Source organism: Hyaena hyaena, unplaced genomic scaffold (genome assembly GCF_003009895.1).
Source record: "Hyaena hyaena isolate Hyena2069 unplaced genomic scaffold, ASM300989v1 scaffold_18, whole genome shotgun sequence".
Taxonomy (NCBI): Eukaryota; Metazoa; Chordata; class Mammalia; order Carnivora; family Hyaenidae; genus Hyaena; species Hyaena hyaena.
Window position 1 is genome coordinate 7,228,805 of NW_024080649.1, and position 24,620 is coordinate 7,253,424.

At 42.5% G+C, this 24,620-nt stretch overlaps 1 protein-coding gene across 4 annotated transcripts in view; it reads right to left on the minus strand.

Moving 5' to 3' along the window:
• The window catches only part of LOC120224747 (ATP-dependent RNA helicase DDX19B), a 64,652-nt gene that overhangs the window by 26,204 nt on the left and 13,828 nt on the right, over positions 1–24,620 (minus strand). For 2 of the 4 annotated variants that reach the window (XM_039223012.1, XM_039223001.1), the window contains exons 6-12: positions 18,333–18,435; positions 17,663–17,777; positions 15,011–15,188; positions 14,425–14,662; positions 13,710–13,872; positions 13,024–13,215; positions 12,286–12,593 (exon numbers count right to left, since the gene is read on the minus strand). In XM_039223012.1, coding sequence (XP_039078943.1) covers positions 12,532–12,593; positions 13,024–13,215; positions 13,710–13,872; positions 14,425–14,662; positions 15,011–15,188; positions 17,663–17,777; positions 18,333–18,435 — 1,051 coding nt within the window. In that variant the 3' untranslated portion in view covers positions 12,286–12,531. Of the gene's footprint in view, positions 1–12,285; positions 12,594–13,023; positions 13,216–13,709; positions 13,873–14,424; positions 14,663–15,010; positions 15,189–17,662; positions 17,778–18,332; positions 18,436–22,659; positions 22,753–23,060; positions 23,197–23,907; positions 23,962–24,620 lie in introns of those variants that run through there. The other 2 variants (XM_039223021.1, XR_005526653.1) reach the window with 2 other exon arrangements.

Consider the following 24,620-nt stretch of genomic DNA (forward strand, 5'->3'; position numbering starts at 1 on the left):
ACCTAACTCCCCTATGTCTATCCCTGTGGGGATATAGGTTATTTCCAATATTTTATTATTAATATTCAGCATCTCCATACCATCAAAAATCATCTTGTTTGCTTCCGGTTCGCTGTTTGTCTCCCCGCCCCCTCTCAGAATATGAACTTTTTAAACAAGAGCAAAGATTTTAGTCTTAGTCACAGTTAATTTGAGAGCCTAGAAAAGTTCACAACACATAGTAGCCTCTCAACAAATATTTTTTAATGTGTAGATGAATAGAGTAATAGAGACTTTAGTTCAACATGTATTACTCAAGGAAACAATTCTAAAAAATTTTTTAATGTTTTATTTATTTTTGAGAGAGAGAGAGACAGCGTGAGCAGGGGAGGCTCAGAGACAGAGAGAGACACAGAATCTGAAGCAGTCTCCAGGCTCTGAGCCAGCTGTCAGCACAGAGCCCGACGTGGGGCTTGAACCCACTAATCGGGTGATCGTGACCTGAGCCGAGGTCGGATGCTTTACAGACTAAGCCAGCCAGGCGCCCCTCAAGGACACATTTCTAATAGCAACACTTATGTCAAAATGTGTGAATGACTTGAAAAATTTGCAAGAGAGGGAACTAGTGGTCAGTAAGCACGTGAAAAAGCTTGAAATCATTGGTTATTAAGGAAATGCAAATCAAAGTCACAATGAGATACCACTGCACACTGCTAGAATGGCTAAAATTAAAGATTAACTTACCATATGTTGGTAAAAACGTGAATGTTAAAAAAAATTCAACAATGTGGTAAAGATGGTAAGGCATAGGGGATAGGTATAGGGGCCACTGCAATGGGATTTTTCAGTGAGGGTGAGATACAGCAGAGCAAGAGAATTTATAGCCCAGGATGGGGGAAGGGAGGTACATATGGTCAGTGGATGGAAAATAACTAAGAGGAAACATTAAGAGTAAGGAGAATTCTGGTTAAGCTAACCTAACACGATTCTTGCTGACAAAAGGCCAGGATGATCAGACATTACCTGGGGGATGGTGCAAAGATGAAGAACCTATAAGACGTTGAGGGTGACCAGATGGCAAGTGTGAGAGTTTTTTGCTAAAACTGTATTTTACCAGGAACTGCACCAATAGGTTTAGGAGAAGGTTCAAGAACGTGACTAAAGTTTGGTCAAGCAAAGAAACTTTGTCAAGAGCAACTGAAACTTTCATACGGTTCTACAGAAATTGTAAAATGACACAATTGGTTCGTATGTTTGGCACCTTCTCAAGAAATTAAACCTACACCTACTCTGTGACCCAGCAAATCTCTCAGTTACTCTCCAAGAGAAATGAAACATGTCCACAAATGTTTATAACAGACTTGGTCAAAATAGCCCAAATTGGAAACAACCCATATGTCCATCAACAGGAGAATGGATAAACAAACTATGGTATGTTTATTCAATGTACTACTATACTACTCAGCAATAAAAAGGAATAAACTACACATGATGAAGTAGATGAATTTTAGAGACATTGTACTAAAGGAAAGATGTCAGACGTGAGATGCATACTGTAGGATCCATTTATATGCAAGTCAGAAGTAGGAGAAGTGAGATCTACAGTGAGAACACTCAGAACAGTGGTTGCACTGGAGAAGGGAAGGTTGAGTAGGACACAAGAGAACTTCTTGGGTGATAGAAATTTCCTATGTCTTGATTGGGGTTCTGGTTACATAGATATATAAATGTATTAAAACTCATGGAGGGGCGCCTGGGTGGCTTAGTCGGTTAAGCGTCCGACTTTCGCTTAGGTCATGATCTCGCGGTTCGTGGGTTCAAGCCCCGCGTCGGGCTCTGTGCTGACTGCCAGCTCAGAGCCTGGAGCCTGTTTCAGTCTGACTCCCTCTCTCTCTGACCCTCCCCTGCTCACGCTGTCTCTCTCTCTCTCTCTCCTAGAAATAAATAAAAAATATTAAAAAAAAAAAAACTCATGGAGTAGTAGATTTAAAACGTCATTTCATTGTATATAAATTATACTTCTCAATAACATTGATTTAAAAAAACAAAAAAGGAATAAAGTACTGTTACATACAACAGAAACTAGAGCTTTGCCATCTCCTAGATATGTCGAGCAAAAGAATCCAGACACAAAGTACATAGTACATGATTCCGTTTATGTAAGTTCAAAACAGGTATGTATATCTAATGTATAGTGATAGAAATCAGAACAGTGGTTGCTGGGGCATTGGGGTGGGGGGTTAGAACGTTTTCTACCTCTGAACCATTCATTGAAACAGGGCATGCACAAACTATGCTACAGAAGTGAGAATGCCAGATGCCATATTGTCTTCCCAAGTGACTGATGTAATTCCCAGCAACTGTACCACCAATGAGTTGAGACAAACTACATTGTTAATGAAGGGCCAGAACCATAGTCTAACTCTGTGTTGGGCAGCACGACCCTGGAGGAGGCTAATAGGTTTTTTGAGGAATAATGTTCCCTCTGGCCTACTATTTCAACAATTGCCTAAAAAAACAACTAGATTTTGAGGCACCTCTCCCTCAGTATTTCTTATCTCAAACATCTACACAGCAAACTCTCATGAAAAGTAAAAGCAGCAACACCTTAAGACTCAATTGTAAGTTCTTTGGGAGCAGAGAATCTTGCTTAGGGAGGAAGTGAAGTCTGGATGCCCACTGTCCTCTTTTGATTGCTATTTTGTTACAAAATCTACTACACTAGCATTGAGGGGGCGATTCCTACATTGTTTCCACTGAGACAGAATTCCTTATACTTTGGTCTCCAGGGGAATTGAACATAGGATTTTTGCTTGCATTGGATTTATAGGGTGTTGACTGAAATTTCTCTTTAGTTTACCACCTGTATCTATTAGAAGGCTGGTGGGCATTTGTTTAGTCCAGGTAAGTGCTCTCAAGGATCTCTAGGCTGAGGCTCCGTCCGGAACAGTGAAACCAGCCAGCCTGTTTTAGAACAGCTCTGGGCAATAGGGCTGTCTCTTCCCCTTCAGTTAGCATTTTTATTCCCAAAGGAGGTCATCCAGACAGAAGCCACTGAGAATCCCACTCTTCTCCAGACCAGAGACCAACAGGAAGGGCACATTCTTTTGAAGCTGTGGACTGGACAGCCTCCTTCCCTGAGTCAGATTCAGCTAGATGGGGCAATGATAACATAATGCGTTAACAGTTTTTAAAGTGCATTCTACACAATTTACTTGAATCAGCTAAATAAATTTTCACATTACTATTGTTATCTCCATTTTACGAGTAAGGACATTAAGGTGCAGGGAAGTCAACTTTTCCAAGATATATGGCCTAATAAGTGGCAAATCTAGGGTTTAGATTCAGGGCAACCCAATTTCAAAAAGCATTGGGCAACAAAATCAAAAATTAAGGGCAGAGTGTGGGGCCAGCATTCCTGGGACCCCTTCCCAGAGCACTTTCTAACTGGCCTTTTGGGCCTCAGTGAGCTTGAACTTCATCTTACATGGAATTGCTGATACACGATTATTTTGATTTCATCACTAAACAGTGAGTCCTGTGGGCAGGGACCTTACCTGCTTTGCTCACCTTTGGTTCCCTAGCATCTCACCCAGAGCAAGGGCACAGTAAACCGTTTTTGAATTAGGTAGTGAATGAATCAATTAATGAACTGGTGATCAACAAATAATCATCTCTCCTGGACATGCCTGTCTCTGGCATCGTCATTTGTTCCAAGCGAATGGGTTCAGGAACGTGCAATGCCTGTGCCTGCGGTGGGGTGAGGGTAAGCCTGATAGGATGTGGAGCTTACTATAAATGAATGAATGAATGAATGATATTCCTTTTCTCTGATATGGCAAGCAGGGGGAGGAGAATGAGAGGAGGTAATGCTAGAAGGACTCAGAAAATAATGGGAATAATGGCAGGAGCCAGACGACGTTTGTATTTGGCCCACAAAAGTCTAATGACTTATTTATAATAACAAAAAATCTGTATGAAAAACTGGGGATAATTTTAAAAGAAAATATGTCAAACATATTCCATGTTTTCATTCATTAATACATGTTAAAAGAGCAGATTTCTCTATAAAACACATCCTGCTGACAGCCAGGAGTTCAGTGATTGAGTAAAACCACTTCCTGCTCTTACCGTACCTAACAATAAGGGAGACAGGCAATAAGCAAGCGTTCCTAAGCTTAGGCGTATTTGAGGCATATATGAAGCAAATACAGCCTAGTGGTTCAGAATGTGGCCCTGGAGCCAGACTGCCAAGGTGTAAGCCCTGACTTGCTACTTGCTAGCTGTATGTGATAGGGCAAATTCCTTAACCTCTGTGTTGTGCCTGTTCCTCATCTGTAAAGTAGGAACCATAGTTGTTATGAGGAGTAATAAGTTACTCCATGTAGACCCTTGTTTATTCTTAAAGATTCCATTCATTCATTCATTCATTCATTCATTCATTCATTCATTTATAGTAGGCTCCACGCTCAGCATGGAGCCTAGCGTGGGGCTTGAACTCACAACCCTGAGATCAAGACCTGAGCTGAGATCAAGAGTCAGACGCTTAACCAACTAAGCCACCAAGGTGCCCCTTAAGATTTTAAGTAATCGCTACCCCCAGCATGGAGCCCGAACTCACAACTCCAAGACCAAGAGTCAACACGCTTCACTGACTGAGCCAGCCAGGTGCCTCAGTGAATCCAAGTAGACCTTTAAAAGGTCACCTGACACTGTTCATAAGGCAACTACAGGGCACAATGGAAGATAATGACAGGAGTCAGGCAGGCCTTCCTGAAGAAGGCATGGTTTTTACCACCGAAATAAGAGGGACCAGGAAGGGACAGAAGAAAGGGAAGGATTGGGAGAGGAGTTCTAAGGAGAGGTATAACCATGACAGTGGATGCAACTGGTCACAAGGTTGTTGGGGGGCAACTTGGGGTGGGGCAAGTTTTCCCCTCCAGGATCCTCTACCCATGCAGGGTATCCCGGTCTCATGTGCTCTGTTGGGGGACTTCCAAGAGATCAAGACTTTGGAGCAGTACAATGGTCCCAGGCAGTGCCCCAGGGTGAAGCAAAGGGAGTGTCCTCTGAGCTCCTACTACACTACTCCCTGGCTGCCTGCAGCGTTAGAGGGCTCCTGTTTTTAGTTCTATTCTTTTCCTTTGTGCTCATCTTAGCCACAGTCCTGGAGGTGAAAACCTCTCCACCTCAGCCTGAAGTCCTAGGAATATCTTTGTTTTTTGGTTTTGGCTTCAAAGTGGGCTAGGGGAGGAAATATTTCGAGAAATTGGAGAGGGAAATTACAGGATCACTAAGTTTTCTGAGACATAGCCCAGCATAAGGGCAAATTTCGTGATAGTGGAGCAGAGAGCATGAGGGAGAAACTAAGTGAGGCACCTGATCTGGAGAGCCTAGTACAAACCATTTTACACAGTTTGGGCTTATCTTAAGAAAAATGGGGGTGCCTGGGTGTCAGTTGCTTAAGCATCTGACTTTGGCTCAGGCCATGATCTTGCGGTCCTGTCTGAATTCAAGCCTTGCATCAGGCTCTGTGCTCTCAGCTCAGAGCCTGGAGCCTGCTATGGATTCTGTGTCTCCCTTGCTCTCTCTGCCTGTCCCCTGCTTGCACATTCTCTCTCTCTCTCAAAAATAAATAAACATTAAATTTTTAAAAAATGAATAAACCTTTAAAAATTAAAAAAAAATGGAGAGTGTGTATGGGACGGGACGATCTTGAGCAGGAGAGTGGGATCAGACTCAAGTGTTAGAAAGATCACATTGGCTGCCACGTGACAAATGAACTGGAGGGAAACCCAATTGGAGGCAGGAGCACCTGCTGGGAGGTTGATGTGGTAGATACACAATGGTGATCTAGACCAGGGTGAATTCTAGAAACACTGATTGAACCATATAAAGTGCCACTTTTATAGGTCACCAATTGTCAAATATCACATTTCATTTGGTTTAACCTGATAGAAGGTAGAATGGATAGCTGTGGTGGATTAAAAATAGCCACAGACACTTCAAACTCCTCTTATCAAGAGATCTTTATCCACCCCCCCCCCCCATCTCTGCACTGGCCTGTGACTTCTTTGACTAAAAGAATGTGACAGAAGTGTGCTGTGGAGTTCTGAGCCAAGGCTTCAAGAGAACTCACAGCTTCTCCTCTCTTCTCTTGAAACCCAGATACCACCTGCCATGCTATGAAGGTGAAAGACCATGTGGAGGGGCCCAGTTGTCTCAGCTAAGTCCAGACACCAGCCAAGAGAATGCAGCTGCGTGAATGAGCCTGGGAGAGACCAGCCAAGCTACTCAGACCAAGTTGTTTTGAACCACTGTTTTGGGGTTACATAGCAATGGATAATAGATACAAAAGGACTTGGGGATTATTGGTTGGGGAGCAGGAAGATTCCTGATGAATCCAGATTTCTTGCTTGAGCAATAGACAATTACAGTGCCATTTTGTGAGATCAAGTTAGAGGAAGAGCCAAGAGCAGAACATGAGTTTTTTGCCATGATAGTGTTTGGTGATAGTACAATATGAAGGATTCAGTTTTGGATAGGTTGAGTACAAGATTCCTTGAAAACATCCCAAGTGCAAGTGTCCTGTAGGCAGTTGTTTTTATAGCCCTGGAGCTCAGAAATTGGGTCTTGGTATAGATTTTGGAATTGCCAGCAAAAAGAAAGCCAGAGAAGTGAACAAGATTGCCCACAGGAGAGAGGAAGAAATGACCCAAACCAGAGCTATGAGGACCAGTCACATTTAAGAAGTAAATAAAAAAGGAGCCTACTGAGGAGACTGAGAAGTGACCAGAGAGAAGGAAGACAAGGGAATGTAGTTTGTCACCTTAGTCACCAAAAGACTGGTTAAAGAAAGACATTGTTAAGAGTGTTAAATGCTGTTGAGGAGTCAAATATAATTAAAAAGTGTTTTTTGGATTAGCAACATGTAGGTCATTGGTGTCCTTGGTGAAGGCTATTTCCAAGGAGCAATGGAGGCAGGAAGTGGACTGCAGAGGGATAAGGAATAGGACTCGGTGGGTAGAAACAACTCCTAGATTTTCAGCCATCAGGAAAAAATGTAATGCTAGAGGATAAGGAATAGAGGGAGGTTTGATTTTAAATAAGAGATAGGTACAAACAGTTTAAAATATCAAGAAGAGTTAATGGCTGAACCTTGAGGACATTGTGGTGAAATAAGCAAGTCACAAAAAGGCAAATACAGTATAGCCCCACTTACGTGAAGTACTTAAGAACAGTCAGAATCCCAGAGACAGAAAGTAGAATGGTGGTTGTTAGGGGTTGGGGAAAATGGATCATGGGGAATTGTTTACTGGCTAAGAGCCAAAAGAATTACGGAGGTAGGTGGTGGTGACGGTTGCATATTATGAATGTATTTAATACCACTGTACAACTGAGATAGTTAAGATGGTAAATTTTGTTACGTGTATTTTACCACACTACACAAAAGGAAAAATTGAGGGGAGAGGGAAGCAGCTAATTGGGGTGGGAGGTTGAAACTATGAGAGGGAATAGATGGAGCAGGTCCTCAAACAGCCACCAGAGAGGGAATTTGGTGCACTGGTAGAGAAATTTAGACAATAGGGACTTCTTCAGTTGTAACAGGAGGGAGAGGGAAGGATAGGTACGATTTGGGGAAGGTCTGGTAAGCAGAAGGCTGAGAGGAGTTTTCTCTGTTGATTGTTTACTCCCGAGTAGGGAGACAATGGGGTTCAAAGTTTGAGGTGAGTGAAAGTCTTATAATGGGCACTGGACAGAGTGGAAGAGTTAACTAGAAAGGACTAGTGAACCATAAGGTTAGAAATACTCATGCTGTTTCTTAAGTCTCCCCCATGGACGTCAAATATGAAATCAGATGAATCAAACAATGTGTGTGTCCCTCTAGTATAACCCTACTTGCTTTAAAAATCAAAGCGATGCCAGAGCACTGGGGCCTGTTCTGTTGTTAAAACTGGACTCAAATGACATTGGTTTATCAGGACAATTTTTGTGCAAATTTAGAAGCCATTGATGTCTGAGGGGAACAAAGACCAGAGGACAGTACATGTAGCACACTTGACTGCATGCCTGACCAGGGCTGATTCAAGTCCTTTCAAGTCTAAGCGTGGGGATGTGTCCTCTCAGGGATAAGAATGAGATTACTTGGCTTTGCTCCAACTGGACAATTCCAAGGATAGTGGAAACATATGGATGAGGATACAACAGTACAGTTAGTTGTAAAGACTCACAAAATGTGTACTAGTACTTCCAGGAGAATTCCATCCTAACACCTCCCCCCACAAACACCCCTTCCTATTAGACAGGCTGACTGTAGCCCTGGGTTGTACATCTGCATGAACAAAAGATCTGCAACCCCTGCCTGAGAGATGCCGCTAAAGCAGATATGACATGATCTCACCTGAGCCGCTGAACCCTCAAACAGCCACCTATCTCAGACTTAATCTAATGTTTTCTTCCACCTACTCCTATCCCTCATCTTGTAACTAGAACTACCATGTATAGGCCCCTTGCTCCAATGAATACTCAACACTGAATAGTTTCTAAGCCAAGGCATCTAGCATCTAGCAACAGGGGCTGGAGAATGAGAGGACATAAGGTAGGAATGTGACAAATATCCTCCAAGCAGATCCCCAGTTAGCCTGACTTGAAATTAGGTGTTTGAAGCTATTCTGGGAAAGCCCCATCCCAGATTCAGGATTAGGAAGGCAAGGCATTGGAGCCTTCTAGCGTCAGCCCCTCAGGTTCCTTCAGCTCCAGTGTGTCATTTTTAGAAGATGCTACAATCTGAATCAATCAACAGAATAAAAACCATTTATTCTCAAGCACAAAAAGCAAAGTCAGATAAAACTGCAGAGAATTCCTAAGAACCTGACATCTATGTCCAGGACCAAGAGAAACCTAAAGACCCCTGAAATCTACAAGCTGATGAAGAGGGGCCAAGACCCTGCTTGCGAAGGGGACAGACCTGAAATCATACATGCTGTGTATGAGACTCAACCCTGATATAGCTGTTCTTTCCAGACCTTCCCTTTGGGTTTCTCCCCAGAGTTATTTTGTACAATGGATCTTTTAGAGCCACAGTCCTTTTTGGAGTAACAAGTAGGCATAAAAGCCTATCATGCTTCCTCTGTGATATCACTCCAGTCTGTATCTTCTTTTGTACTTTTTCAATACAACCAATGGCATCCCGACATTTGATGTGTGATGGGACTGATGCAATCATCTTCAAATTGTTTTCTCAGATGCCTGCCTTTTCCAGCTCCACTGAATCCTACATATGTCTGCTAGACACCCCCCCCAACCCCACCAATTTCATAACTGCCTTCTGGTGACTTAACAATCTCTAATTCATTAAACTCCCAAACACTGTTCAACCAAGTTTTCATTTTGTGTCAAGATTTTTCTCTGTTTATGTGGCAAGGCTGCTCTCCACACTGTCCTTCCAGTATGCTAGGTTTATCCTGGAGAAACTATTTTAGTTTTAATATTACTTTCCCCTGCCTAGGGCACTCTGTTATTTTTCTCTCAGAAGCAAACTCCACTCTATGAAATCTTCTCTGGCCTCAGAAATCCTTACCTTCTGAATACTAGTAACACTGAAACTACCTTTATGTTAAATAATAAACAAGATGGAACAAAGGGAGAACACCTACTTCCAAGGCCTATTTTTATTTCCCTAGGACTAGAAAAAATTTATGTAAGGACTTTGTATTGGCATCTACTTTCTTTCTAATTAGGTAGCCAGTGTTCTCTGGTTTACCAGCAGGAAAAAAAGGAATGTGAGGAGCCCTCTGGCACTGAGTAGGGCCCTTGGCCTATAGAGACATTGCAATGATTTGTGCTGGAGCAATGTCAACTCTGAAATGGAACAGTAGTATCAGGTGATGACTAGCCTATGAAATCATATGTCTCCACTTCAGCATGATCATTAATACCAGCAACCAAAAACATAATGTCTTCTTATACTCATTAACGTTGTGCCAGTAACATGTGCACTTCATAATTAAGTTCAATTAACATCAATAACAAATACATCAACAATTATTATGCACACAATGAATGACACTCAAAAAAGACCCCAATAAAATCCACTGTGTATGGATAATGAATATATCCAGAGTCTTCCATTGGACCAAAAATCTCTTTGCCAAGAGAGTTTCTCTATTCTAGGACATACCATTCCATACTTGGGAACTTACTAAAATAAGTAAAAGAAACTGTGGGGACCGAAGCTTACCACAGGCTCAATACATTCTCAGCAGATCACTGATGTTTCAAGATAGCACACGGTCACAGAGGCAGCCGTTGGCCCCTGAGCCCTGGAAGCCAAGCTCTGGCAGGGATGAATATGGATTGTGAAGGAATCCATAACACTGAATCTTACCTTTTTAAAAGACATTCCTTTAGGAGACCTCTCTGCAGGAAAATGTATCTAAACTCAAAACTATGGCATATGCTTCATAGACTCCATGAAACCCATCCAGTGAATTCTAAGGGGCTTGAACCAGTTAAGAACTATTGATCTAGATTTCTACCAGATAACTAGTTACTCCTACCCTTGAAAAGTCTGAAGCATATCCCTTCCAATTTTCCTATTTAGATTTAGGGCTACTCAGTAGACCGGTTATACATGTTGTGAGAGGGTGGGAAGGGAATCAGCCTGCAGCCTTGTGAGGAATCTATACTCCTTCAATTATCGCCTTTGTTTTTAATTGTTTCAGGGTTGGTCCACAGCAACTGCAGGGGGTGGGAGACTTAAAATTTCTTCTTACAACAAGATTTCCAAGGTGGGTCAGAGTTGGCCAAAAGCACAAAGACTCTATAGTCAAATGCCAACTGGGGAAATGTGGCAGGATTAGCAGTCTGTTGGTCTCTCTCTGCAGTACCTATAATGTCAAATTAAGGGAACCATCTGGAGGATGGCATTGGCCCCTTCCCTTCCCAGGAAACCAATATGGCCCTAAAACACGGGAACATTTAAAAGGATAATCTGGGATTGGAACAATTCTCATCACAGAAAATCCTTCTTCCAGGCCTGGGCCTAGTTTTGTATCAAGGTCAAAAGCTGGAGAGGAGTCCTTTTGGCTGCAGTTTCAGTTTCACCTCATCTTTGCTCTGTAACTCTGTGGGTACCAACAGCCTTGGCCAGGTATGAAATGTTGACTACTAATATTTGCTCTGACTGTTCTGCACAAAGATGCTCAGTAAGGAGGGAGCCAAGTCCTTGGCAGTTACAGCTGCCTTGCACAGGTAAAAATGGCTAGTCCATCTAGTCCCTTATGGCACAGTTTGTATTCCAAGAACTGTAAACACAGACATTCAGAATCCCTTTACAACCAAAACACCAAATATCTGAAATCATTCCCCAGCTCTAACAAATTTGCCTTCCGGGGTCTGGAGACAGAGCCAGTATACATGACTACTGCTGATCACTTCTGGAGCTGCCTTGAGGCTGGTCATTAGCAATTTGAAGTCACAATTTTCACTGAGGATCCAAACCTTAAATCACCTTTTATTTGCTTGGGGCTACTAAGGGGGCAAGGTTAACACTTGGGATGTAGAAAAGATGCTGCAAGTGCCTGTAAGCCCAGGTTGTGCAGCAAGCTCGGGCCACCACTAACTTTCCACAATGACTTTACCACAGGCCTTGCTCAAGCAAAGGCAACAGATCCACTGGTAATCAGATGTGAACTATACAGATTGCACCTGCTGATGAAAACCATGAGGTCATGGTCCTGCAACACAGATTTGCATACACCAAAAGCCCCAGGTTGGCATTTTGGTCCATGCTGTGGGCATCAGGAGAAAGAGGGCTGACAACATTCAGATGCGGTGTCCCACCCCAAATCCAAAGCACCAGCTCACAGGCCTCATGCCATACTCCAAACATGATGGCTGGCTTATCACCTATCCTACTTGGGACCTCCCTCTATCTAGGTTTCTCTTTTAAAAAACATTTTTCTTTAATGCTTATTTTTGAGAGAGTGAGAGAGCGAGCAGGAGAGGGGCAGAGAGAGGGAGACACAGAATCCAAAGCAGGGTCCAGGCTCTGAGCTGTCAGCACAGAGCCGGATGCAAGGCTCGAACCCACAAACAGTGAGATCGTGAGCTGAGCTGAAGTAGGACGCTTAACCAACTGAGTCACTCAGGTGCCCTTGTGTCCCTCTTCACCTCTATTCTGTCTAGAGGCTGGTCTTAATGCTCCTGGCCAGAGAATAGGCAGGAGCTGCCACAGGGATCTTGAACAAGTGATTAGCTACAGCATCTAGATGGGGAAAATGCTGGCCAAAAAAAAAGACGGAATTTCAAAAGGTAAATTTCTGTGTATTCACGCCTAATTTTCAAAAGCTGTGTAAACAATTTTTTTCTACCATCCCCAATCATTTGCACAATTTTTGTCAAGTCCAAACGTAATTTAAAATGAGGTAGGTAGTTTCTCTCTCTTCTGCCTTTGTCTTTATAGTGACTGTCGAGGCCTGTGCCGTGAAAGCACTAGTCTCCCGTGCAGGGGGAGCACCGGGGGTGGGCACTGGTGACTGATGGAGCTTCTTAGTTGGCTATTTTCTCAATCTCATCCAAATCATCCGTGTCCAATCTTTCTATTTTCTTATCTGGAAAAAAAATTCATATAGGCATCAACATGGGGCTACCAGGGAGACACACATCTAGGAAAGGGTCAGCACAGCAGCGAAGGAGGGGACACACAGCTTTCTGCCCACATGCCGTGCCTCTGGCCACAGCCAACTTTCACATAACCCCAGAGGCTTCCGGTGCCCGAGCGTGGGACAGAGCCCTAGGCCCTTCAAGCCTGGCCAAGGGGAAACTCTCATTCGAGTCCCTGACCCGAACTCACCAGGTGTGCTCTCTGAGAACTTCCATAGTGTAGGCAAGGAGGGGGACGTGACAAGGAAGAAGGCCTCTCGAGGGGGCCCCAGGAGAACCTACCCTTCCTCCCCTCTCCCTTGGACCTGCCCCTCTAAGGAAAGGGCCCTGGCCCGGGGGGGGGGGGGGGGGGGGAGGGGGGCACTCCCAGGCACTCACTAAAATGCTCCTGGATTCTGTTCAGGATGTTCATGCTGTGTTTGCTGTCGACCATGTTCACTGCCAGGCCCCTCTTGCCAAAGCGGCCCGTGCGCCCGATCCGGTGCAGGTAGGTCTCGTTGTCCGGGTTCCCATCCTTGTCCACGGGAAGGTCAAAGTTGATGACGACAGATACCTGTTCAACATCAATACCTGCACGAAAGAGAAGTGGAGTCAGGACGGGAGACGAAACCCACTGCCAAGCAAGCGAGGCCGGCACACACCAGCATCAGGTGCAGGGAAGAGTCTGGGGCAGGCCAGCTCTGGGATTAGGGGACCCGGGGCACGCAGCAGAATCCAGAGGGAAAGACAGAACTCCGGCAGGTGCTAACAAAATTACGACATCACTAGAAGGGCCTCTGGTAGATACGAGTGTCTGGAGATGCAGCTGAAACCTCCCGGGGGGGGGGGGGGATGGGCCCAGGAGAGCAGGCGCCAGTCACTCTGGACCAGTCACTGCCTGTTTCCTTCCACCACAGCAGGACTCCTGGCTTCTGTGAGCTCCTATCTGCTGGGGGCATCCAGCCTCTCCCAGAAAACAGTGTCAGCACCAACACCAGCTGCCCTCCCCCGAACCATCTGAGGAGAGGAGAGGAGGACTGCTCTTGCCACCCGGAACCCGGCGAACGGGCACGTTCTCTGCTCACCGCGGGCACACACGTTGGTGGTCACCAGCACCTTCTCTTTGCCCTCGCGGAAGCGCTCGATCACAGCAGCCCTCTGCTCCACCATCATTTCGCCGCTCAGCAGAGCCACCTGGTGGCCTTCTTTGGAGAGCTCTGCTGCCAGCCAACTAGCTGTTTTGCGGGTCTGGAGTGAAAAGAATTGTTTTAAATGGAGATACCTGTAAAAACAAAAACAAAAACAAACCTGCAAAAAGTGGTTTGTTGCCATTAAAATACATGAAAGCCTGCTGAGTTCAGTCACCAGGACAGGCTTACCAATTTTACAAAGACATATTAGCCATGTGATTTTTTTTTTTTTTTTTTGGATGAATTGCTTAAATCATCTTAGTGGTCAGCTAGGAAGAGTGTGGTATGAGCCAAACATCTTCATTCCCATATAGTCTATGTTCTTAATGTTTTATAATTATTTCATTGGATGTTATTTGGAGGTTTTTCCAAGTTATCTCTAAGAAGTGGGACCAAAGACAAGTTCAATTCTTCAGTCTTTACCTCATAACTCATAGTCTGAGGAGACTATGCCCTGGGGCAGGTGGAGGTGATTCATCATTTCCTTTCTGGTCACAAGGACACCCAGTCCTCCTCAGCACTGAGGTGAAGCGGGCTGAGCGGGAGGGCCACACACACCCTCCAGTGGAGCTCCTCCCCCCGCAGGCCTGCTGCTGCCACTGCTACTCACATGGCAGAAGATCATGGCCTGAGCAATGGTGATGGCCCCATACAGGTTACACAAGGCCTGGAACTTCTCATCTCTGTTATTGCACAGGACGTAATACTGCTTGATGGTGTCCAAGGTCTCCTCCTCGCGCTTCAGTTTGATAATGTTTGGGTCTGGGACCACTTTCTGGGCAAATTTCCACACAGAGTCTTCAAAGGTGGCAGAGAAAAGCAGCATCTGGCAGTTCCTGGGCAGCATCCTGCAAGGGAAGACCCAGGCATGTGGCATGACCCCGAGTCTTTCCCTGGAAGGAACAGAGACAGCCGCCCCGGGCCTGGATGCTCTCCACGCCTGGGAAAGAGGCTAAGTGGGGGAGGAGAAGAGCAGGGAGGAGGCAAGAGCAGCCATGGGGCAGGGACGGGGCTGGTGTTCGATTCCCTAAGACTCCTTCCTCAACCCGTGGTCAGCGCTCATGAGCAAATGGCCCATCAAACAAAGGCTTCTGGAAGTACTAGAGTAAAGGAGCAAGAAGAAGTGTTTGAAGTAAAAGGAGAAGATGCTGCAGATCAGGAGGCTGAGGCGTTCCTCTTGGCTCAAGAGTTCCTACCTCTGGATGCGGATGCTCTGGTCTTGGTGGCCCTGAGTAGCTATCATCACGTCAGCCTCATCCAGAACAAACACCTTGATCTTCTTAGGGTCTATGAACTTGAGCTTGGCGCACCAGTCCAGAACAGTCCCAGGGGTGCCAATGACAATGTGTTCACTGATCTTCTGACCTCTTTCCACTGTGGAGACAAGATGTTTTCTGTGGGTATTTCCATGGTAAAGCCTGTTTTCCTCTCTGAGAAAATCTAAAGCTATGATGTATTTTAATGCAACTGTTTTGATGTTTTCCTTAGTGTTTTAAGGAAAGGTTCTATCACTATAGTATTTAATAATGTTGAAAAGATAAGGTAAGGATATAAACAGTGAAAAGATGAAAGCCTCTTCAGTAGCGTTCTTTTCCATTCTCTGTAGTCATCCAGTTCTCTTTCAAGGAGGATCTGTGGTTATCTTTATTTCTTCTCTGTCAACATCATTCCCCCAGCCCAGGATGGCACTTCTCCCAAGCCGACTTTCACAGCACTCTCTCCAGTGTACTCTGCCCGTCAGCTACTCTAGTGTCTACATCAAACAAGCCAGTCGCCTTTACACACTCTGTCAGGGTCAGTAAACAGGATTCACCATGAAAGTCTTTGCTTTCTCAAAGAAACACAAACTGCCTCTATGAGATGAAGTGCTTCTCCAGACAAGGCCTGGTGGACCATGGCATGTTCTTGACCGGGTGTAGTCTGAAACTTACAAGATTTGGTTCTTCATTTTGAGTTAGATGGCACTTATAATTTTTAGTTCTTTAATTACAGTCTTGACCAGACACATATAAGCCTCCTCTAAACAGCCCAAATTTCCCCTTACTGTGAATGTTGAGTCAATTCAAAGCCAACAAATGCTACTCCTTACTTCTGTTAAACAAACCAATCACTGTCCCCCCACAAAGGTTATTCTGACTCCTCTTCAACCCAAATTGAAAAATGTTAAATGTTTTATGATCATCTTCCACTGTATTTTATAATCTTATTTACTTTTTAGAAGCAATTTCAAGTTGGTATTAGGACGTTATACACTGAGTAGATTTCTGCAAGTCACAGGTTAGTGTTAAAGATTCACAGGACTTAGCCAAACCTTCAACAAGACTTTTTAAATTACTTAAATATTGTCAATTTGTTGTAAAACAAAAGTAGGAAACATGAATAAAGAAAAAATAATAAAAATAAGCTCCAAACAAAAAACAAACTCAAATACAGAGAACAAACTGGTGTTTGTCAGAGGAGGGGTGAGTGGGGGAGTGAAATAGATAAAGGGAATTATCTTTTACATTTAATCCACTTATCTTGATAAGCACTGAGAAAAAGAATTGTTGAATCATAGCAGGGCCTGCATGGTTTGGTTGGTTAAGCTTCTGACTTTGTCTCAGGTCATCATCTCAAGGTTTCTGAGTTTGAGCCCCGCATTGGGATTTTCTTGCTCTCTCCCCCTTTCTCTCTGCCTCTCCCTCAGTTGTGTGCTCTCTCTCAAAAATAAGTAAACTTTAAAAAAAAGGAATTGTTGAATCATTGTATTGTATACCTGAAACTAATGTAACACTGTATGTTAATTATAATCAATTAAAAAATATTCATATTCTAGAACATTTTTGTTCTTCTAATGATATTAAAAAGAAATTAGGCAATTTAGTGATATTAAAAAGAAATTAGGCAATTAAATCCAGAATGTGCAACATTTTATAAGCAACTGGTGTGGCCTGTTTAAAAAGTCAAATGTACTGAGGGAAAAGATGGAGGGACTATTCTAGATTGAAAGAAACTTAAGAGCTACAACACCAAGCGCGGTGTGTATTCACCAATTCGATCTTGGTTCAAAAACAAAGCAGCCACAAAGAAACACTGTGGGGGAAAAATAAAAATGGACTAGATACCAGTTATTAGACAATCTGTTAATTCTCTTGTGATAAGTGTTTTGTGGGTATGCTGAAGAAAGTCCTTATTATGAGATGCATGCTCAGGTATTTAGGAATAAAGATCCACAATGTCTGCAATATACTTTCAAACGGTTCCCCCCAAAACACACACACATACAGATAAAGCAAATATGGCAAAGTGTTGAATACATAAAGGGCACATGTGTTATCTTTATTATTTCACCTACTGTGTATGATCTGAAATTTTAAAAATAGAAGTTGTTAGAGGCGTGTAGGTAGCTCAGTCGGTTAGGTGTCCTACTTCAGCTCAGGTCATGATCTAATGGTTCATGAGTTTGAGCCCCTGTCAGTGCAGAGCCTGCTTGGGATTCTCTTCCTCCTTCTCGCTCCCTGCCCCTCCCCCACTTTGGGGTGCGTGCTCTCAAAATAAATAAACTTTTATTTATTTATTTTTTTAATTTTTTTTTATTTATTTCTAGGAGAGAGAGAGAGAGACAGCGTGAGCAGGGGAGGATCAGAGAGAGAGGGAGTCACAGACTCCGAAACAGGCTCCAGGCTCTGAGCTGGCAGTCAGCACAGAGCCCGACGTGGGGCTCGAACCCACGAACCATGAGATCATGACCTAAATGAAAGTCAGATGCTTAACTGATTAAGCCACGCAGGTGCCCCAAAAATAAATAAACTTTTAAATAAAATAGAAGTGGTTAGCCTAATGAATTAGAATCACATATTCATACTCACATTTATTGCCTCGGACAGCATAAGCTAGCTTCAGTTCAGGGTAATATTTGCCCATCTGTTCAATCACTTTTCCTGTTTGCAGGGCGAGCTCATAAGTTGGGGAGAGGCAGAGACACTGGCAGGGAAAGAGTGCACAGTGAGATCTCAAGGGAAGTGGGGAACTACCATCAGGACTTAGTTATTCCTCCAGCTAACGCCGAAGAAGGGTATGTAAATTAAAGTGCACACCATTTGACTCTTTAAGCTGTAAAGTCATAAGCTAGAATTCTTAAGGGTCAGAACTCTGGCTGGGTAAAGACCCTTGAACAAAGCTATTGGCCACAAGAATACAAAAACCCACATATGTGCAAGGATCTGAAATTCCAGTTGGAGATTAGCTTTCTTTTCACTCACTCAGAAAGTTCTCAGAACTTTCCAAAGGATGATAGTTGTAGACGGAGGAGGTTTTTCCTGCAAGTAAAGGTGCCAAGTCTGTCAGCGGTTTCCCAGAACTGGTGAACCACGGAGAGATAACAGCCTGTGTGTGGCTACTGGAAGATCAGCCATGTTGTTTGTGCTCCACAGGGGGCTCTGGTTTATGTAAAAAGTAATAAGCACCTTGGCTTTTATTCCATCGAATGTATTTTCTAGCTACACGTTAGCAGAAAATCCAAATTTACCAAGCCCTTACCTGGGGGTATCTATTTGCAGGTTCTACTTGGCTGAGCATGGCCAACACGAAGGCAGCTGTTTTACCAGTGCCAGACTGAGACTGGGCAATTAAGTTCTGTGGGCTGCACAAGAAAACAAACTGTTTAGGAGCTTAAATCTCAAGTATCCTCTTAGTTAATAACAATGCAGAATAAAGCTTAGTTTATGGAAGGGGGCTTTGATTTCTGCAGTGGAGTTATACGTCCTAGCTCCACAAACACAAAGCACAACAGAGAGAAGACTATGGTGGGATTCAGAACACACTCTTGTTATCTCTTATTCTTGACACAGCAGCCTGTGATTATTTTAAAATGTGAGACCGCTTATGTCACTCCTCTGCTCAACAGTCTTCCAGTCACTCCTCATTTCCTTCAGAATAAAAGTGAAAATGCTTGTGTGTTACAATCTGGCTCCCTAGTGGTTCTCGCTCTCAGCTCCTACTACCTTCTCCCTTATTCAACTGCTCTGCCACAAAGGCCTCAGTGCTGCCCCAAAAGCATGCCAGCCATGCCTCCATCCTAAGGTGTCTGCACTGGCTATCCTTTGCCTGGGGTGATGACATGTCCACTCTTCTCCCTTCAAGGTTTGCTAACACATCATCTACTTGGTGAGATCCAAAACTAAGCACTCGATTAGAATTGTAACCTACTTTGAAATGCCTTAAAGAATGATATATTGGTGAATAGATATGTGATAAAGTTTAGTAAAATGTTAGTGATAGAATCTAGATGGTGGGCATAAGGGTGTTCACTATAAAATCCTTTCAACTTTGTTGTAAGTTTGACAATTTTCATAATATAAAGTTGGGGGAAAACTGCAATCCATTTCCTTGGTATTCCTGATCTCCCCTACTACGCTCTGTTTTTCTCCTTAGCATTTGTCACCTTTTTAACTTTTATTTAGTTTATTTTATTTAAGTTTATTTATGGGGGGGGAAGAGAATGAGTAGGGGTACAGAGGATCCTAAGCAGGCTCTGTGCTAACAGCAGAGAGCCCAATGCAGGGCAAACTCATGAACTGTAAGATCATGACCTGAGCCGAAATCGGATGCTTAACCAACTGAGTCACCCAAGCACCCTGTCACCTTTTCTTAAAAATAACTTTTTAAAAAATTTTTAAATTTTTTTTATTTTTTATTTTTTTCTGAGAGAGAGAGAGAGAGAGAGAGAGACAGAGAGACAGAGAGACAGTATGAACAGGGGAGGGTCAGAAAGAGAGGGAGATACAGAATCTGAAACAGGCTCCAGGCTCTGAGCTGGCTGTCAGCAGAGCTCAATGTGGGGCTCGAACCCACAAACCGTGAGATCATGACCTGAGCCGAAGTTGGACGCTCAACCAACTGAGCCACCCAGGCGCCCCTAAAAATAACTTTTAAATGTACAATTCAGTGGCATTAATTACATTTAAAATTTATTATCTTTTAATATCCTATATACTATATGTTTTATTTATTTTTAGTAAAAATAAATTATCTATACTCCAGACTAAGTTCCTTATACAAGGCCTGGAATTTTGGTCTGCTTTGTTTACTAATGTATCCAAGTGTCTACAATAATATCTGTTACATACCTGCACTCAATACATATTTGTTGATGAAGAATAGTACTAGATACTTCTCTCAGGTCTCTTCTAACATTGATGATCTAAAAATTGAGCATCTATGAAAGCATTAAGATCTCGAGGGGCACTTGGGTGGCTCAGTCGGTTAAGTGTCTGACTTCAATTCAGATTACAATCTCACAGTTTCTGAGTTTGAGCCCCACGTTGGGCTCTGACCTGACATTGCAGAGCCTGCTTGGGATTCTTTCTCTCCTCTCTCTGCCCCTCCTCTGTTCTCTCTCTCTCTCTCTCACTAAATAAACAAATGAATAAACAAACTTTTAAAAAAAGATCTCTAAACAAATATTCCATTTATTTATCTCCAAGTATATTCAAAAGTGTCAAGCTAAAAAACAACATTATTCATCATGAAAAATGTCACTATTATGACACAGAACAAAGAAAAATTTAAGAAAATACATATCTAAAATATCTGTTTTTATTTATTTATTCTATTATTTTTTAAGTAGGCTTCAGGCCCAGTGCAGAGCCCAAAGTGGGGCTGAACTCACAACCCTGACTTCATGACCTGAACTGAGATCAAAACGTCTGGGGTGCCAGGGTGGCTCAGTTGGTTAAGTGTTCAACTTTGGTTCAGGTCATGATCTTGCAGTTCGTGGGTTTGGGCCCCGCGTTGGCCTCTGTGCGGACAGCTCAGAGCCTGGAGCCTGCTTCAGATTCTGTGTCTCCCTCTCTCTCTCTGCTCCTCCCCTGTTCACACTCTGTCTCTCTGTCTCTCAAAAATAAATAAACATTAAAAAACAAAAGAGTCAGATGCTTAACCAACTGAGCCACCCAGGTACATCCCAAAAACAGTATTTATAGACTATAGGAAAAGGAGTTTCAGGATTTAGGATTATATGCAGTATAATTTTACATAATCATATACATATAATGTAGAGATTAATTTATATAAAGATTTCCTCATACTCTCTAACCTTGTTTCTCAAAATGTGGTCTGAAACTAGCATCATCAGCATCACTTAGAAGCTTATTAGAAATGATGAACCTAAATAAAAAAAAAAAAAAAATGGGGCGCCTGGGTGGCTTAGTCGGTTAAGCGTCCGACTTTCGCTTAGGTCATGACCTCGCGGTTCGTGGGTTCGAGCCCCGCGTCGGGCTCTGTGCTGACTGCCAGCTCAGAGCCTGGAGCCTGTTTCAGAGTCTGTGTCTGCCTCTCTCTCTGACCCTCCCCTGTTCATGCTGTCTCTCTCACTCTCCTAGAAATAAATAAAAAAAAAAAAAAAAAAAGAAATGATGAACCTTAGTCCCCACCTCAGATGGAGACTAAAATGAGAATCTGCATTTTAATAAGTTCCTATGAGATTCATATGCCTATGAAAGAGTGAAAAGCACTGCACCAGAAAACAACCTTGGTAATTACCCTATTCTGGTCTCCCAGAAAACTGGTTTTGCCTACTGTATTTGACATAATAAACTTTATATATCCATCTAATGAAATCATGGTGTATATGAATGATAAATGTTTATTTATCAACATAAAAAGATGATCATCTAAGTTTTTTTTTATTGTGTGTGTTTCTAAAAAAATTTTTTTTAATGTTTATTTATTTTTGAGAGACAGAGGGACAGAGCACGAGTAGGGGAGGGACACAGAGAGAAAGGGAGACACAGAATCCAAAGCAGGTTCCAGGCTCTGAGCAGTCAGTGCAGAGCCTGATGTGGGGCTTGATTTCATGACCCTAAGATCAATACCTGAGGGGCACCTGGGTGGCTTAGTCGGTTAAGCGTCCGACTTTCGCTTAAGTCATGATCTCGCGGTTCGTGGGTTCGAGCCCCGCGTCGGACTCTGTGCTGACTGCCGGCTCAGAGCCTGGAGCCTGTTTCAGTCTGTGACTCCCTCTCTCTCTGACCCTCCCCTGCTCATGCTGTCTCTCTCTCTCCTAGAAATAAATAAAACATTAAAAAAAAAAAAAAAGATCAATACCTGAGCCAAAATCAAAGAGTTAGATGCTTAACTGACTGAGCCACCCAGGTGCCCCTAATTATGTTTTTAAAAAGCATTTAAAGATTTTGTATTTTATATATTTTTTAAAAAAGGTATAAGGGCACCTGGTGGCTCAGCTGGTTGAGTGTCTGACTGTTAATTTCAGCTCAGACCATGATCTCATGGTTGCAGGATCAAGCTTCTGTCAGGTTTTGCACTGGGTGTGAAACCTGCTTGGGACTTGGGATTCCCTCCCTTCCTTTCCCTCTGCCCCTTACCCAATTGCACACATGATAAAATAAAAAATAAACTAAAAAAAAAAAAAAAGGGTACGGGATACCTTGGTGGCTTAGTTGGTTAAGGCTTTGACTCTTGATTTAAGCTCAGAGCATGATCTCACAGTTTATCAGATCGAGCCCCATATCAGGCTCTGTGCTTACAGCATGGAGCCTGCTTGGGATTCTCTCCCTCCCGCACCCCCAGCCCTCTACCCCTGCCTCTCCCCTGCTCGTGCACTTTCTTTCTCAAAGAAATAAACATTTTTTTAAAAAAAGGTATAGATATAGATATGTAAGTTTACATAAAAAGTCTAGAAGTCTCTAAATATTAGTGAGGGGGGCAGATTACGGATGATTTTAATCTTTCCTTGTTGTCTACCTTTTCTAAAATAAGCATGAATTATTAGTATAGTTTTAAAAAATAATAGAATTTTTAAAAATGGAAAATTAAAAATGGGATAGGGTCATATCAGGACACATACGGCTCAGCAAGCATCAGAGGCAATGCATTCTCTTGTATCTTGGATGGACGGTTGAAGCCCATGGCATAGACTCCCTGGAGAAGCTGTGGTTTCCTAGAAAAACAGTTTAAGATGAAAGTCAGCATCTCTTTGGTTGAGGAAAGAAGCCAAATATCTGAGGGATTTCTTTTTCTCTTCCTTACTGTTGTTACACAGTTTATTTACAACTAACAATACTTGAATCGTGCGACACGGAGTGCAATTCACATTACCTTGCGATTTTACTTAACAGCCCATAGCAGCTAAATTCTTTTATTAAACTTGTGTTAGCTAAAAATGTTCTGCTGGGATGAAAAAAATATATACAATAGGACTAGGATCTCTATCTAAAAGGGAGAGTCAGAAAGTAAACAAATACTCACAGCCGAAGCTCCTCAAAGGACTTCACTGAGTAGAGCGGGGAATTGGGGTCCCGCTGCAGGACTTCTACTTGGTTGGTGTTATCGACAAGGTTGCTTCTGATCAGCTTGTTGAGTAAGGACTGAGCAGCTCTGTCTTCTGTCAGGGAAAAAAACAGCAAATAATTTTATTTTATTTTTATTATTTATTTTATTTTCAATTTTTGTTTATTTTCTTTTAGAGCAAAGAATTTTTAAAGGCTATGAAATCTACCATGAGTTCATCTGAATTTACTTGCCATTGGCATTTTAAGCAGTAGCATGTATTTGTGCTAGGACTTTATCATGCAACTGGGCTTCATAGTTCTCTCCAGCATCTATTCCAAACAACCCTCTTTTCTGAAGGTTATCTACTCTTCCTATGTATACCTAAGTATTTACTCCCCAATCTGTGCTCAACAGAAAATTAAAAATTATTAGCTTAACAAACATATCACAACAATTAAAAAAACCTGAAATTAACATTTTGTAACTTGATATCATATAAGCTGTTTCTATCTTGTTATCTATGTTTGATGTGTCCAAATATCATCAACTTTATTAGACAATGGGGATGCAACTTAAAATTTCTTTTGTAATACCCTGTACAAGATAATCATTCAGGGAATGCTGCTGAAGTCCATCAGTGGTTCAAAATAAAATTTCCCTAAAATGTAAACAATGAGAATTCCTTCAACAACTATGCTGAACTTTTATTAGCATTGTGACTCCCATTAAAGTCAAACCAAGTTGGGCATAAAAACGAAGCCATGTAACAATCTATTCTCTTAAGACTGTAGAACCTCATGGGTATAGCTCTAGGCTGTGTTACCTTTCTCTTCTTCATCTGCCTTCTCTGCATTAGCACTGGTCTTGACAACGGCACCTTTATCAGACACAAAGTGGCCGTCATTCAGTATCACATCCCATACCCAATAGCCGAGACAATTCAAATTCTATGAGACACTAGAAATGTACAGGCCTGGGGAGCAGAAAAATAAATGAGGAAACCAAGCCACAGATAAAAACATTTTATTATTCCTAAATAAACAAAGGTATGAAACAATGTTGTTTATATTTCAATTCTTTCCTATTCCAAGTCCTCTCACCATACCTCAAACATTAATGTGACTTTCCCTCATATCATCAATATTTCTGAAATGTTATAGAAAGATGATCACAGCAGGCAATGATCACAAAGCACCTTGATGTTCAACAGAGGAAACCGTATTTCATTAACATATGAATGCTATAATGCCATTAAGATTCTATGCATGTAAAGTACTGATTAATAGAAATGTATATTCAAACAATGTTGTAGATATGAAAAAATATACGGAAAAAGATTGAAACTTTGGAATGAGGTACATGTTCCTACTCCCTCCACCCAACCAGTAATTTTAAGTACATCAACAAAAATTTAATGGATTTTTGGTAGATACGATTTTAGATAATGACAATAGGTTAATTCTCAAGTTGCTCATACTTTGTCTATCTCATCTCAAATTGAGGAATATTATGAAAAACACAACAATTAATCTTTGG